The following is a 16,195-nucleotide window of genomic DNA, read 5'->3' as shown; positions in this document are numbered from 1 at the left end:
GGATTTAATTCCTCCCACTAAAGCTCTCTTTACCTAATTATAAAAAGAAAATAGGATATTTTTTTTATTTTATCAAAAACAATTTATTTTAATGAGTATTTGCAAATACTCTTTATTATAAGAAGTGTCCGCAAATAAAACAGTAATATCACAATACCTTTAAAAGTTAACAATACCTTAATATTATTCAGAATTGTTTTTCATAAATCTATCAGAGTTTCAAAATTTCAGTATATTTATATCGATATGGCAATTAGACTGCTCCAGGTAGTGCCTCCACATTTGATTTCTTTATCAGTATAAATTGACAGGAACTTAAATGGTGATATAAGTGCAATCTTAAAGAGATGTTTAGTGATTCAAAAAGAATAACCGACGTTTAATCCTTTCGGCTAAAAAAAGAATAACCAACGTTTAATCCTTTCGGCGAAAAAAGAACCAATAATTATCTTACAAAACAGACATGCAAACTATCAGTTTGCATAGCAACCCAGCTCCATCAAAACATTTGCTAGCGTTGTACGCAAGTCTTGTCTATTCTGATTCTACATCTCGGTTATTCTGTATTTACTAAATTATAGTATCTGTTTTGTAGTTTCACAAAATTCATGTGCAGTTGCCTACTGAACTCCGTCACATTTATATTTGTTTCATCAATCATGCATCATATCGAGTCTTTCCTTATTGCTATCAGCTTGAAGACGGGGCATTTAGATATTGTGTGCAAAATGATGTTATTCCAACCTTCAAGATAACTGTTATTCGTCTCATTTATTTTGAGACTTAACTAATGAAAGTCCTATAGGCAACCTCTTTACTTAAAAAACCGCTTTTAGAAGTCTACCATCTTATATGATTATCTGTTTTGCTAAATTCTTATTTGTAAAATGTTACATTGAAACTATATATTTGGAATTATATTGCCAATACAAAATGGTAGGTTTTGGAAGCAATAACCACCAAAAAATGCTAAGAAAGGTTTCATTTGGAATAACTAAAGACCCTTGGTGATTCTTTTTTTAAATATAATGCTTCGCAGTAGTTATTCACATAAAGTAGTCATGACTACTTTCTAAATATTAAAAAAGATAACCTCATTAGTAATGTTACACTCTACAGACTAAGATTTGACTTCAAAATTTCGGTAATTTTTGCTTTTAAAGATTCATTAAATTATTTCTTTTGTTTTTCGTTTCTTATGCATGATCTGATAGTACCTTAAAACTTTTTTATAGAGCAAAGACTTAATTGCGATAACACATATTAAGAATATTTTTCTAGCTTACGGTGGTTTGCAACTTTCTCTAATTCTTTTACATTTTGTTCTCTCTTTTAACTTAAGTATGCATAATGCAGCCATTTAAATTACAGATTATTTCACAACCAATAACCATAATTTTTTTATTGAAATGTGTTTTATGGTCCTAAAATGACGATACAATTTTTAACTAAAACTAATGGTTCCTCTACTTGATCAGAAAATTTTGATGTTTCATCCGCAAAAAATTTGGAAGCTACTCATGAAAGGAATAGCTTCTTTCAATCAAAAGAAAGATATGCATAGTAAGAACAAGAAATTTAAAATAAAAGCTTATCGTTGATGTTGTTGAGGCCCTTTTTGCGTGCTTACCTTAGCACTAGAGAAAAAATGTAACATAATGTTTCTTGGAATGAATCGGTATAAATACAGATTTTATATATATATACCATATGAAATGAACCAAAAGAGCATGTGGATATCGGTCATTTAGAGTCGCTGATAAATTACTACAGGCACGTGGATCTTACAAGGACTTCTAAAAGAGTAATTTAGGAGTGACTCTAAATGACAAATATTAACATGCTTTTCAGGTTTCATTTCAAATTTTGTTTCATGAGGCATATATATAAATTTGTCTTTATACCTAATGTTCCAAGAAAAATTGTGTCGACATTTCTTCTCAAGTGCTGAAGTAAAGACCAAATAGTGCCTCAACAACATTAGCAACAAGCTTTTGTTTTAAATTTCTTATTCTTGTTATGCATCTTTTTCTTGTGTTTTAGCCACATCAATTTTTAGCAGAAATCAGCCATTCTTTTTGTCAAAAGACTCATTACGGATGAAATCCTTAAATTTTCATATCAAGCAAAGGAGAGCCACTGTTTTATTTAAATATTACATCATATTCTAGGACAATAAATTACATTTCAGTAAATTTTATCCAATTCACTGATTGTCAAAGATGTGAAAGAATCTATAATTTAAATGAGTGAATACGCAAACTAAAAATAAAAGTAGAACAAAATGCAAAATAATTAGAAAGAGCTCATAACAAATGTAAACTAGAAAAAAATTCTTGATTACTGACATCATAATTAAGTTTTTGTTCTATGTAAAGTTTGTATTCAAAACTAGTTTACGAAGGCAAATAGTCCATTAAAATACTAATAAAAAAATTCAAACATAAATTAAAAAATAATCATAAGGCACTATCAAATCATCGATGAGAAAGAAAAAACAAATGGAATAATTTCACAAATAGTTAAAAGCAAAGATTACCAGAATTTTGGAGTCACATCCTAGACCACAAAGTGTTGTATTACTAATGAGTTTATCTTTTTTAAGACTGAGAAGGCCTTCATGATGACTTTGGTGGGTTTTGATAATTGTCGACTTGCAGCACATTTGAAAAAAGAATCTCCAAGGGTTATTCCAAATAACACTTTTCTTGGCACTTTTTGGTGGTCATTGTTTCCAAAACCTACCACTAAGCATTGTCAATATAATTCCAAACATATAGTTTTAACATAATATTTTATTGATAATAAAACAAGATTTTAGCAAAACAGCTGATCCTATAAAATGGCAGACTTCTAATGAAAAAAAAAATATAATATTAATGGCTGACAATAGGACTTTCATTAGTTAAGTCGAAATAAATTAGATGAAGCAGAACAAATACCTTGATGGTTAGAATAACATTATTTCGGGAACCATGGTCTAAATGCTTCTTCTTCAAGCTGATAGCAATAAGAATTCACGAGGCAATCGCACATGTGCATTTTGTGAAACTACAAAACAATTAATATAAATTTTAGAATAATTGACATGCGTAACCAAAATAGACATGACTTGAATACAGTGCTAGCAAATGGTGAGCAAACAATAAACACCCAGTTTTAATTGTTTTAATAAATACTTCGATTCTCCGAGTAAGACATAGTTGGGAGAGAATATGGTGACAGAACATGTATTAGACAAGATGAAGTAATAAATTAAAGCCTTGAAAAAAATTCTCTTCTGTTCATAAGAAAAAACAAGCAAGAAACTAATACCTTTTTGCTTCTTATGTCTGCATCTCTGTTGGTAATTCTGAAAAGGAAAAAATCTGCCAACACCTAAGAAGTATTTCTTGTTCATAATGCAGTTTAATATCATACCTGCAATTTTTTTGTTATATTAGTTTATTACAAACAGCAATAGCATAGTATACTTCTAACCCAAACAGAAAACGGGGAAAAGGTAAAATATGATTATAAAATGTGATTTTAATAGTATTCCATGTAAGCTATACAATCTCCATTCTTGAGCTCCAAAAGTGAGTGTCCATTAAAATGATCTAATGTTCCATTAATGCAGTAAAAAATTTCATTATGGAGCATGTAGACTAGAGCATTCTGAAGTGCACATTTGCATACCACACCGCTTTTGGTCTGAATAACACGTGCATTTTCATTTAAAAGACAGTTCTTATGATCCTCCCAAGCATTTTCATATGTGAAGAGTATAGACGTAAAAACTTCCGGTTAATAGAAGCTTTATGGCATGAGCCCACTAATGAAGAGAAAATAATCAATCATAGGATTATTTCCAAGCTTCAATCCCTATCTCTTCTACATATCTTTAAGAAGCACAATAAAGAAACTTCCTACATTTAACGACCTGAAAGAAAAAACGAAAAGCCTATATAACTTTTTGTCACAAATATTGTGGGAAAATAATCCTAGGAGAAACGGAAACAAAACTTTGAATAAACCCTATTCTAAAGCTCACAAACTTCTATACAACATGCTAATTCTATTTTTAAACCTAGATGATGATGAAATAGAAAGTTAAAATTAAAAATAAACATTGATTAGCAGAACTAGACGACGAGCATCGAGTAAGAACATGAGCAAAAGCATACCTTTTGTCTTAACTCTTAATCGGAGAGATTGCCATTCCAAATATTTTATTTCCATTAACTCCTGCAGATGTATTGAAATGAATCATATATTTTAATTTCAAACCTACAAAACTATGATATAATTGCAACACGATTCAATATGCACAATTGATTAATGGAAGTTCGAGCTAATAGTCGTTGAACTAAATCGAACCAGTATGTTCAATTGGTTTTTCAGTTTGGTTTGAACTAATACTGAACCAAAAAACTAAATTTGTTATTATGCCAAAACAAATCGAACCGAATCGTTTCGTTCGTTAGGTTATTCGATTTTGCTCGGTTTATGCACACTACTAATGGAAGCTCTAATACAGTATACTACTTCTGTGTTAATTAACACTAGTATTGACGACGAGTAAAGCTAAAACCACTTCTAAACTTTCATTTGTTCAAACTCTAACATAGCAATTGACAAAAAAATTGGGAAATAGTAAGAGCAGAAAACCCTACCTCGTGTTGTTCGATCTGTGCGAGTCGCCATAGCCTCAGCTAGCTGCGATGAAGATGGACATAGCTGCGATCAGATCTAGCGAGAACCAGTCTCCAAGAACACGATGGTGTTCTGCTTCCGATTGATAACCGCATAAACCAATCAAAACCCAGCACGCGTAACAAGTAATAAACTACATAAGCAAAACGGTTCATATGTACCCCTAATGTTTATAGGAGGCACAACTTAGCTCCTCATGTATATTTAATTTCAAATATACCCCTAATATTTTCCCCCTTCTTTCTTTTAATAAGGGAAATAGTTCAAATATGCCCCTAATATTTTCCCCCTTCTTTCATGCAGTATTGTATCGCCCAACAATAATACAGGTCCCCAATAATGATAACTAGAAAAAAGAATCGTCAAACTTCGATTGAATTATTTTTTTATCCGAGATATAGTTAGCGGGGGTTAGCGGGAGTTAATTATATGTTAGTACTTAAATTTGTATAATTTCTGTTCATTGAGGATTATAAGTTAAAGCGATAAATAAACCTGGATGTTATTGTAATAATTTTCTATCATATGCTATATTGGACTGTCAGAATAAGAAACTGACAATATAATATGTTTAAGTTGTTATCAATATTTCCATGGTATAAAGCATTTTATTTTTTTCCCATATATTTCTGATCTCAATATTTTTTATTTAATTTTGTAAAATTAAGTTTTTTTTCCGTATCGTTTGCGTTTTCCGTTTCAGTGCTACTTAGGTTGGCTACACTCAGCTTTCACAGCATCTCCCTTACATGCTAGATTGCAGACGCCCTTTGCTCCACACAGTTATCACCAATTGCTCACAAAGTTCAGATGAGTAGGAAATAAAGGGCTCATTAGCAGCAAGTGATGAATAAAAATCTCATTTTAATTTCGTATTATAGGACCGACAAATGTCGAATATTAACAGAAAATCCCATAGAAATGCCAAGTTCTCAGGAAAGTTTATCCTTCAAGACCCTCAAAACCTCTTTACAAGCTAATCTTTTAGCTACCTTTTTATCTGAAGATGTTGATGTGTGCGCATAGAGAATGTCATTTGCTTCCACTTCTACCGTGACGGATGACATGCCGTTACAGCGGGAAGCGACTGATTTCTTCTTGTCGAAATGTTCCTTTTGACATAATTCAACGAGTTCTCTTATGGGGTGCAGCTTAATGGTCTCTGGAGTGATCAATGGCTCCAAAAGTGGCCTTATGCTGTTGAACACAACCTCTTTGTTGTATCCGGAATCAACAAATATTGCTCCGGCCAGAGATTCTATTACGTCTCCAAGTACCTGTCAGGAGAACATAAAAATGTCAATGAATGTCTGAGATATAGCCGAGTCTGAATATTGAAACCGTAATAAGTATGAATAGCTGTATGCATTCTGTTCAAACAAATTTTTTTACCCTCCAAAATCAAACCGAGTCAAATTTACAATGATTTAAAATTTTACAAAACGAACCAAATCAACCAGTACATAAGAGTTATGACATGATTGATTGTAGTATACCAACAAAGATAGCAAAAAAAAAAAGAATGAGGTAAATGCAGCAATGCTAGAAAATCGACCTTGGGAAATGCTATCTCGGAGTCCCATCCGAAAGTTGAATCTGAAGAACATTTTTTGTAATTAGTAACTGTGAAGATTATGTCCTTGTGAAGTTTTTGAGAGGCATGGAGGATATGTTTATGCAGTCCTTCCCTGATAGCAGAACTTGCATAGCAATCATTGTTTACTGAGGCAGATCTCATGTCAGTTAAAAGTCCCGGTGACATCCCCGGATACTTTTCATACAAGTGCAGTGTAATAAGGTAGTCTAACACCGCGTCTCCAAGAAATTCCAATCGCTGCACAATATTGGAATTGAAGTTGAGGAAATATTGTAGTGTTTCAGTCAATAATATAACATTGAAGCTACTAGTGTGATCATTAATGCGATTAAAAATACCTGATAACATCTTGGAATTTCTGGAAGCATGTAAGATCCGTGTGTTAGTGCTTCCACTAGCAGACAAGGATCTTTAAAAGTGTATTTCAGCAACGACTCTAAATGGCGGATATTGAGATACTTGTCCGGTTTCATTTCGAACCCTCTTTCATATGGTATAAAAGTAAAACACGCCTTTATACCAATCCAATCCAAGAAAAAGAGTGCTGCTATTTCTCCCCCGGTGCTAAGGTAAGCACCGATAAGTGCCTCAACAACATCGGCAATCAGCTTTTGTTTTAACTTCCTTATTCCTGTTGTGTATATTTTTCGCGTGTTGGAAAGAAACTCATCGTTTAATGAACAACTTCCAGAATTTTCACTAGGAATCGGCCAATTTTTTGGGTCAAAAGACTCGTTGCGGATGAAGCCCTGAAATTTTCAGATCAAGCAAAAGAGAGCAGTAGTTTTAGTTAAATATTGCATCATCAATTTAGGACCATAAAGCAAGTGGTATGCTAAAAGAGAGCAACTCATATTAATTAAATGACATATGTTCAGCTCATTGCCCTCTATTTTTTAACTACAATCAATTTTGATTTGTTAAAAATATAAAATGCATTTCAGTAAAGTTTTTGCAATTAATTGACTGTCAAAGATGCGAAAAATAATTATGCGGACTAAAGATAATTAGAGAGAGCTGCAAACTAATGTAAGCTAGAATTTATTCTTTATTTGTGACATCAGATTTAAGATTTTGCTATATATAAAGTATGTCTCCTATTCAAAAATAGTTCATGAAGGCAAAGTGTTATAAGACTATAGATTCATCCAATTTAAACATATGGAAAACAAAAATCATAAGATAGTATAGAATCATCCATGAGAAAGGAAAAACTAATAAATGAAAGGAATAACTAAATCAGCCTTTAAAATCAAAGATTACCGGAATTTTAGAGTCGCATCCTAGTCTGCAGAGTGTAGCATTACTAATGAGCTTATCCTTCTTAAGACTAAGAAGGCCTTCATGGTTACTTTGGTGGGTTTTGAATAGTTGTTGACCAACCGCATATTTAAGAAATGAATCTCCAAGGGTCTCTAGAGATTCCAAATGAAACTTCTCTTGACACTTTTTGGTGGTTATGGCTTCCAAAACCTACAAGTTAGTATTGTCAGTATTAACGGGACTTGCATTACTTAAGTCTCAAAATAAATAAGACGAAATAATAAATACCTTGCTGGTTGGAATAATAATATTTTGCACAGAATGATCTAAATGCATCTTCTTCAAATTGGTAGCAATAAGGAAGGACTCAAGCTGATGCATGATTGATGGAACAAACGTAAATGAATACAAGGTACTCATCGATATTGGTGACATAAAAATGTGGCAAAGTTCAGGAGGCAACTGCACATATGCATTTTGAGAAACTGCAAAACAGAGAATGTAAAATTTAGCAAATACAAAATAATTGACATGCATAACCATAATATGGAGCAAACAATAAAACCCCATAGTGAGACATAATAGAGAGCGTGGTGTCGGTGCATGCATTAGACGAGATGAAGAAACAAAAAGCCTTAAAAACCTGTTCTGTTCATAACAATAAAACAAGCAAGAAACTAAAACCTTTTGCATTCTTATGTCTGCATCTTTGTTGGTAATTCTGCAAAGGAAAAATATGTCGCCCCCTAAGAAGTATTTCTTGATCAAATTGCAGTTTAATACCATACCTGCAATTTTTTTTCTGTTAGATTAATTTATTACAAACCAAAAATTTATAACCTAAACAGAAAATGAGAGAAAAGAGTAATTGTAATAATAACTACGTACTGATTTTTATAGTATTCCATGTAAGTTTTACGCTCTCCGTTCCTAAGCTCCAAAAGCGAGTGTCCATTCAAATGATCCAATGTGCCATTAATGCAATAAACTTTTCCATTATGTGGCGTATGGACTAGAGAATTCTGAATCATGCATGTGCATACCACACCATTTTTGGTCTGAATAGCGCGTGCATTTTCTTTTAAAGGACAGTCCTTATGATCCTCCCGAGCATTTTCATATGAGAATAGCACAGATGTAACAGACTCCCAGTCAATAGTAGGATTCTGGCATGAGACCAATAACGGAAGCAGAAAATAATTAGCCTCAGGGTTATTTCCAAGCTTGAATCCCTTCAAAATCTCATCCAGTTTACGGTCCATTAGAACCTTAAGAAGAACAGTAAAGAACTTCTGACATATAACCACCTGGTAAAAAATATAGAGACAAAAAGAGAAAAGAAGAGCTTAAATAACTCGATGCGGTAATAGTGAAGAAGAAAAAGGAAAGAAAACTAGGTAACATACAGCATCAGGTGGAAGAGGAATCTGTCCAATATACTTCATTTTGGCTGTCAATGATCCTCTTTCAACTTCCAAGTCAATATCCAGACTTCGAGTATCCGATGCCAGCTCATTACTCAGCACAAGCACTATATTGTGAACAGGAACCTCGATAACGAAATTCTGGTTCAATTCAATCATGTAACAATAGTACTTTGCCCCTGACTCCTGCAGCGCTTGACCAACCAGCTCAGGAGGAAAGTATATAGGCTGTTCATCACAATAGGGTGCATGCCCTGTGCCTGTAACAGTTTTTGAAAAGATCGGAACAAAATACTACATGAGTTATTTTCAATATTCTACAAAGATTTTAGGGCAACGAAGTTCTTTAAATAACATGCGGTACCAGATTCTTGAGCAATGGTTTCTTCCACGATATCAGGTACAAGATTATCGGTTAAAGCACCAATTTGGTGGAGCTGCTTGCATGCTTCAAGGCATGCCTTCTGCCTTATTGTTTTAACGTTACCCTCTACACAAATGGTTTGTATAGGGCAGCTCTTGGGGAGAAGCAAGGTGCATTTCTCCATCTCCTTGTCTACAAGAAACCTTGGAGCAGGTCTAAAATACCTAAAGAAGAAAAAAATATAAAGTGAGTATGCTAATTAGTTGGACAAGAATGAATACTTAGGAAAATTAGCCAGTTCAATTATAAATGAAGGGGTTAGCAGCATGTACTGTAAATAGTGAAACTAACCCGTCAGAAGGGAGGCGTGAGCAATAGAAGTGTATTAAACTAATACTCGAAGAAAGAGTCGCCAATGCATTTGTGCTTTCCACACAATAAAGTTCGTCTTCCTGGAGCTCAGTCTTAATAGGCGAACAAGGAACAGAACCATGGCGTATGGACTCCTTTCTCATTAGCTCTCCGCTAGCCAGATAGTTCTGTAACCGGGAGCAAGTGGAAACATCCCCACTACAAAAAAATCCAAGAAAGATTAAACTGATTAAAACAGATGCTAACATATATTACATGACTGATTCCAATTAAAAAAATTTGCTAAGAAATTAAAATATCTGAAGATTTTTTAACTTGTAGCTTAAGATTAAGAGAGCTGCTAAGAAGAATTAGTATATATTATTACCTCTTCACCATTAACAAATAGTCTGAATTTATCATCCTAGCACGACCCCGAGACTGTATAAAACTGCTCACGGTAGTCGAAGGATCAAATCTAACTACCAAGTTGCAGCTTTGCACATCTAACCCTTCTTCAAGAATGCGTGTCGCAACAATTATGTTTACCTGAACATTAATCATTTCTATTCTCAAAACACAAGCAATGGTGCGGTTTCCACAATTCAAAGAAAAAAAAAAGTAAATAGATATTAGAAATGTGAGACCGCATACTAAATACCTTCCCTTCGCGAAATTCGTTAACTATTACGTTCTGTTTTTCCCTCGACTGGGACTGCAATGCTGAGTTATTTCCTGCTATATACTTGGTTTTCCAGCCATTGTTATATCTCGGAAGCAACTCACAAAGAAGAGACTGAAGGACAATAGCAGTGACGACTCTATCCACAAAAATTATACATCTTATGTCCATTATATCTCTGCATTTGAAAATAATGAAACAACATAAGTAAACTGCATCACAGCTAAAATTATTAAAAGAAGTTAAGACCATAAATGTTAACGTGCGAAATGAACCGTAGAAATATAAACTGCTCATCGAGTCAGGTCAAATTATCTAATATACATATAGTTTAAAAGATGTAGGATCTACTATGTAATCGATGTGTGATACATAAAAAGTAAAACAATTACTATTGGAAGCTGAAATTTAAGGTAGACAACACAGGTGTTGCAAACACATCTGTTAGCTTCTCAACAGAAGTTCGAGTTTAATTTATTCCAGGATTTCATTAATTCATAGAGAATGAGAAACAGCTTTAAGTAGCATCAAAAAAAGTGATGCTACTTAGCATTTATGTTAACGAGATAACATTATATATTCGTTACTATAATGACCGAAATTATGACTGATAGATTATGTGCACCAATCATTTCTAAATGCTATTTGATACATTTTTACTGTTGTTTAATGGCCTACACAAAAAAATAATTGCATCAAAGTGAAAACATAATGAAAGTCAACAGACAGTAAATTACAAACCTATATTCTAGAAGTGACTCTATTAGGCAGAAGATTTTGGTAGTCAACAGCCCCGCATCCATAGCACCTTTAGCATTATCACCGATAAACCAATCTGGACCTAGACGTTCCATGGCTAAAGAAAAATAACAGCAAGAAAGGATCAAATGTTGAGCTTCAACTATTTTATCTCACCAAGCAGCTAAAGTTAGAAAAGAAATACCACTTCTGATACAATTAGCGAATGCTTGTGAGGCTTCCAAACTGAATTCCTTGACAATATTCTCACCGGTGATGTCGAATTTATTCAATGAAAAAAGGTTACTTTCCTGGCATGATAAGATCTGTGCAGCCTGTTAAAGAAACACGAATTAAATATATTGATTATCCGGATAATATTGAATCGATGAGAAAATTACATAACACTAGCCATTACCTTATGCGCCAACCAGACACCGAGTACATCCACACAATACATTAAGGCAGAATGCATTTTCGATAATCTTTTGCATGCAGAATCCATCACAGAATCAGTGAGATCCAATTGCTTCAATCGCGTAAAATACTAGAAAGTATAGTAAATCTCTAATCAATGAATTTGATGAGGCAAGCAATAACTGATCTAGACAAACTATTATGCCATCAGGTACATATTACAAAGAATGACTCACCTTTGATTTTAAAATCTTCAAATTTTCAACCAGCGGTTCTTTAATCACGTATGGTATGTCCATATGCATGTAAGATTTAAATTTTACATTTGAAGATGGTATGAACTCAGCAAGTGTGGATTCGCTCGCACATGTATAAACCTTCAATATATCAGAAACAACCGCGCAAGTTAGTAAATAAATAACGACCAAAAGAATAATCAAAAACTATGAAAAGAGTTGCATATCTCAATCTAATAAATTACATGCAGAAGTTGTCTAAGGTTATGTCTAAATATAATATATATATATATATATATATATATATATATATATATATATATATAATATATCCAATAGTTTATGATCAAAATTGCACAGGTGATACTATGTTTCCTCATAACATTGTCTCTGATACAAAGATTTCATTAAAATATGTTCAAGTATATCAGTTTCATTCCGTGAAATGATACGGCAGACTTGAAAAAGAACACATAAAGGAAAAAAATAGAGAAAAGAAAAGAAAACAAACCTTTGAATGCATCATATTCTCAAGCTCATGAACCTCTTTCCAGCAGTCTAATTCTGATTTCGCACCTAGATGAAGAAGAAATAGAATGTTTAAATTGAAAATAAACATTATTAGCAGTATTAAATGATAAGCGTCGAGTAAAAACATATGACGAAAAGCCTATACCTCTTGTTTTAATAGGAGAAGCTGTCATTCCAAATATTTTTGGAAGATCGCTATTTCCATAGCTTAACTGCCGGTGGTAGAACTCCTGGAGATGTATTGAAATGAATCAAATGTTTTAATTTCAATCCTGAGGGACTAAGATGCAGCTGCAACGTTATTAAAAATGCACAATTGTTTAGTCGAAATTCAAGTAAATAATCGTCCTAACTTCGAATGAATCTAGAAATATATAGGAATCTCATAGATGACACGTTCGTAGCCTCATGACAAGATGTAGTTTTAGTTTACGCTCATTTACATCTATGCTAAGAACCAATTCTCATTCCACTTTTTAATCAGATTCAACCTGAAGATATCAAATGTTTGGCAGCTAGCAACAACAAATGCAACAGCAACATCGCTAAGTATCAAAAGGAAAGAGAGTGATAGAACTCACTGTCAAAATACAAGCATAGGGGTGTTTACCCCTCGCATGATGGCATTCATCAAATATCAAAACCTTAATCAATTCTAGCTTGAAAAAACTATGCCTCAACCCGTTTAGCAAAATCTGGGGTGTCATCACAAACACCTGAAATTGTTAACAAAACATGTCATTATTGCTCCTTGCAAAGACCACTCTATACAAAACATGCAAATTACACTACCGATCAAGAAGATCAGAACTGTCACGGAAACTTGGATCATTTCCGGTGCACAAATAGATAAATAACTGTCTACCTTACGAATAGAAGTAATGATACCGATACTTACATAAATTTACATAAGTGGCACTGGCATATCACATAATTCTTGATTTAAGATATCACATAAGCAAGACTAAAGCTTTTTAAGTCTTACAATGATAAAAATGCATCTAATAAGGGGTCGGTCGGTCGGTACAGGGACTTCTTTGCTGATTAAAAACTTTTCCATCTAATATTAGCACAAACTCGGGTATTGAAGATTATAGCTAAAACCACAGCTACATGGTAAGTAATGTGAGCTATTGACACTAAGAAACAGAACAAGATCCATTTAGACAAAAAAACGCAGGCTCGGGAACAAAAGAGAAGACGATTAGACTACACAAACCACTGCAAAAGAAAATCAACACAAAACCCTACCTCGTGTTGTTCCATCTGTTTGTTCCAAGTATCAACATCCCATAAGTCTATGCGCATATCTCCCCAGTACATCCCCACATTCAAGTCCGTGTGAGTCTGCAGAGCCTCAGCTTGCTAGTGATAACAAAACACAAACAAATAAACAAGTGCACACATAAAAACCATTTGAAAAAACATGAGCAAAGAGAGGAGAAATCAGTCAGGCTGCATACTTGCTTGACTAGAACAACATTGGGAACTAAGAACACAGCAATAAACGGAGAAGGCTTGGGAAGAAAATGCGCATATCTCCGAAGAAGCATGATTGCAATCAGAGTCTTGCCAGAACCAGTCTCCAAGAACACTATGGTGTTCTGCTGTATAGCCTTCTCTAGTGCCTCGAGCTGATAACTGCATAAACCAACAAAAACAAAGCAACTTTAATGAGAAAACTAAACAACGTTGAAAAATAAGTTTACCTTCTTGCAAATGGAAGAGGTTCAGAATCTATATCCATGTCGACAGGCTCCATGTTCATCACAAATGAAAAGCTTGAACAGCCACCAATAATACTTCAGGCAAAACCCACCCGCAAAGGAAATCAAGCACTGCAATCTTATGAACAGTGGCTTTAATATAAGAAAATGGAAAACCGGTAGAAATATAAGGAGAAGAAGAGTGGAGTGTGCATGGAAAAAAGAGAAAATTGTGACTGATTGATTGGATTGGTGAAGACAAATATTCAATGTATTAATAAATGATTCAATGTGTTTCTTTTCTTTTTCTACACTCAATAGTCTATATACTCTAGTCTATATATATACTGACTATCTATGGATATATGAATATCCATTTGCAAAATGAACAACCATAGTAAAAGATTAAATTTTAATGATATCAATTAAGACTTCAGGAGTTATAGGTTGAAAGTTGTTCGGCCACAATTAATTAATGTGAGAATGTTAGTTTTGCATTTTTAAAAAAGGCTTAATCACCAAAAAAAACCTCATCTTTTAGCCCATTTTCAAATGCACCCTGACGTTTCAATTTTGTCAGCTGTACCCTAATTCGCACCTTTGGTTTTCAATTCCACCCTCAAATACTAAATTGATCTCTTCTTCATTTGGAAAAAGTTAAAATAAGTTATTCATTTTTAACTTTTTGTGTGGAAAATAGTTCAAACGAGTACTCTATAAGGGTTTTTATGAATTTTTCCCGAGTGAAAAAGAGTCCAATTTGATTTTGAGGGTGGAATTGAAATCCAAAAGTGCGAATTAGGGTGCAGCTGACAAAATTGCAACGTTAGGGTGAAACTGAAAAGGGACTAACACGTGGGGGTTTTTTTGGTGATTAAGCCTTTAAAAAATCGCATGTGCATTACATTGTTGAGGTTTTTGCCTTCTTGTTTGTAAAAAAAAAAAATAGTGCTATATAACTCTCTTTTTTAACCCACATTCTTTAACACACCTTATATGGCATTAAAAGAGTATATAAATTAAAAGTTGGAATTTAAGATATACACTTTTGGAGGTGAATTTGACAAATTAAATATTGCCACGTAAGAAGAGATAATGAAGGTGGTACAAAATGGTGGGTTAAATGGCATTTTCCAAAAGAAATCGCATGTATATTTAACGTACCTATGAGACGATAATTAATCTTAAACTTTTTGTATCTGAGCTAATTTCTATTTGAACCGAATAAGTTTTTTTAGTTTATTTTTATCTATATATTGAGAATATAGTTTTTAGAAAATAATAATTAAATCGTCTTCAAAATGAGATGTCATTACTGAAATATAGAATATAAAGTATGTTGATACAATTGCTGAGAATATACTGAAATTCGATGAGGCTGGACTAGTTCGTTTTTTAGACGTTTCACGGATAGTGCAAAGTTGATTATCAATCGCAACATCCTATAAAACATACCCAGATAACAGCTCTTAAATTATTTTAAAAATTTAAAGTGGGAAATTATTGGAAATGTGTTGGATTTGAAAAATAAAATTTATATAACAATTGTTTTTTTTATTATGAAAGAGTAATGGTTGAAATATGTTGATTATGAGGAATAAAATTTACATAATAATTTTATTTTATTTATTATGTAAGAGTTCCTCGATTTATTCCACTTTTTTTATAAAATTGTTGGAATTCATCAAGTGCACCGGAATTCCATCTATTACAATTGGAATTTCAACAATTGCAGCTGAAATTCTTTTGATCTAGACAGTGCAGTAGTAACAATATTTTGATTTTTTATTTTATGGACGCCGCGTTTGATAGTCAGCTTTGCACTACCGAATTGTGCCGTAAAACGTCTAAAACAAAACAGCATAGTCTACAACTCAGCCTTATCGTATTTCAGTATATTTTCAATGATTGTATCAATATTTTCTATTTTAAATAGTAACTTATTTTTAAATATTGTTTACCTTATCACATATGTTCTTATGAATTACGTTTTACATAATTTATAAAATAATTAATTAAAATTTCAAAAAATGATATTCTTTCCGTTCTAAATTAATAGGCAGTTTAAGAAACACGGATATTAAAAAATTATATCCTCAAGATAAAATGAGTTAGTACATAAAAAATAAGGAATTTTGTCATCATTTAATATAGTGGTATTTTTTGTTTTTTTTTTGTGAGTTTTGTTGTA

The 16,195-nt window shown here is 33.0% G+C and overlaps 1 protein-coding gene and 1 long non-coding RNA gene across 4 annotated transcripts; both read right to left on the bottom strand.

Moving 5' to 3' along the window:
* Window positions 1-328: 328 nt before the first annotated feature.
* Window positions 329-4,806, bottom strand: LOC126657465 (uncharacterized). 3 transcript variants are annotated; one of them, XR_007633336.2, is made up of 5 exons: window positions 4,656-4,806; window positions 4,167-4,227; window positions 3,316-3,420; window positions 2,943-3,051; window positions 329-2,747 (listed from the first exon to the last, which is right to left on the bottom strand). It is a non-coding gene; the product is annotated as an uncharacterized LOC126657465 (long non-coding RNA). The 3 variants fall into 3 exon arrangements; XR_007633335.2 differs by having other exon boundaries at window positions 329-2,741; XR_007633334.2 differs by having other exon boundaries at window positions 329-3,051.
* A 733-nt stretch (window positions 4,807-5,539) lies between these two features.
* LOC130014458 (endoribonuclease Dicer homolog 2-like) lies at window positions 5,540-14,283 on the bottom strand. The gene is made up of 22 exons (XM_050352156.2): window positions 14,008-14,283; window positions 13,762-13,939; window positions 13,550-13,663; window positions 12,880-13,014; window positions 12,444-12,528; window positions 12,279-12,343; window positions 11,768-11,908; window positions 11,533-11,661; window positions 11,320-11,449; window positions 11,118-11,232; window positions 10,356-10,554; window positions 10,083-10,243; window positions 9,695-9,913; window positions 9,344-9,567; window positions 8,962-9,239; window positions 8,444-8,862; window positions 8,240-8,343; window positions 7,844-8,040; window positions 7,556-7,765; window positions 6,631-7,041; window positions 6,251-6,529; window positions 5,540-5,972 (listed from the first exon to the last, which is right to left on the bottom strand). Exons 1-22 carry the CDS (start codon window positions 14,064-14,066, stop codon window positions 5,628-5,630), a joined length of 4,197 nt encoding a protein of 1,398 aa, XP_050208113.1. The 5' UTR covers window positions 14,067-14,283; the 3' UTR covers window positions 5,540-5,627.
* Between the last annotated feature and the right edge of the window lie 1,912 nt (window positions 14,284-16,195).

Source organism: Mercurialis annua, linkage group LG7 (assembly GCF_937616625.2).
Source record: "Mercurialis annua linkage group LG7, ddMerAnnu1.2, whole genome shotgun sequence".
In the NCBI taxonomy this organism is placed as follows: Eukaryota; Viridiplantae; Streptophyta; class Magnoliopsida; order Malpighiales; family Euphorbiaceae; genus Mercurialis; species Mercurialis annua.
The sequence above is the reverse complement of the archived record's forward strand: the minus strand, read 5'-3'. Positions and strand labels throughout refer to the sequence as shown.

Excerpts from the sequence above, each read along its gene's own strand:
- LOC130014458 (XM_050352156.2), bottom strand. The coding sequence starts at position 14,066 with ATGAACATGGAGCCTGTCGACATGGATATAGATTCTGAACCTCTTCCA. Across the intron at positions 11,662-11,767 it reads TGAAGATTTTAAAATCAAAG|TATTTTACGCGATTGAAGCA; the intron begins GTGAGTCATTCT and ends TATACTTTCTAG. Across the intron at positions 7,766-7,843 it reads TTATTATTCCAACCAGCAAG|GTTTTGGAAGCCATAACCAC; the intron begins GTATTTATTATT and ends ACTAACTTGTAG.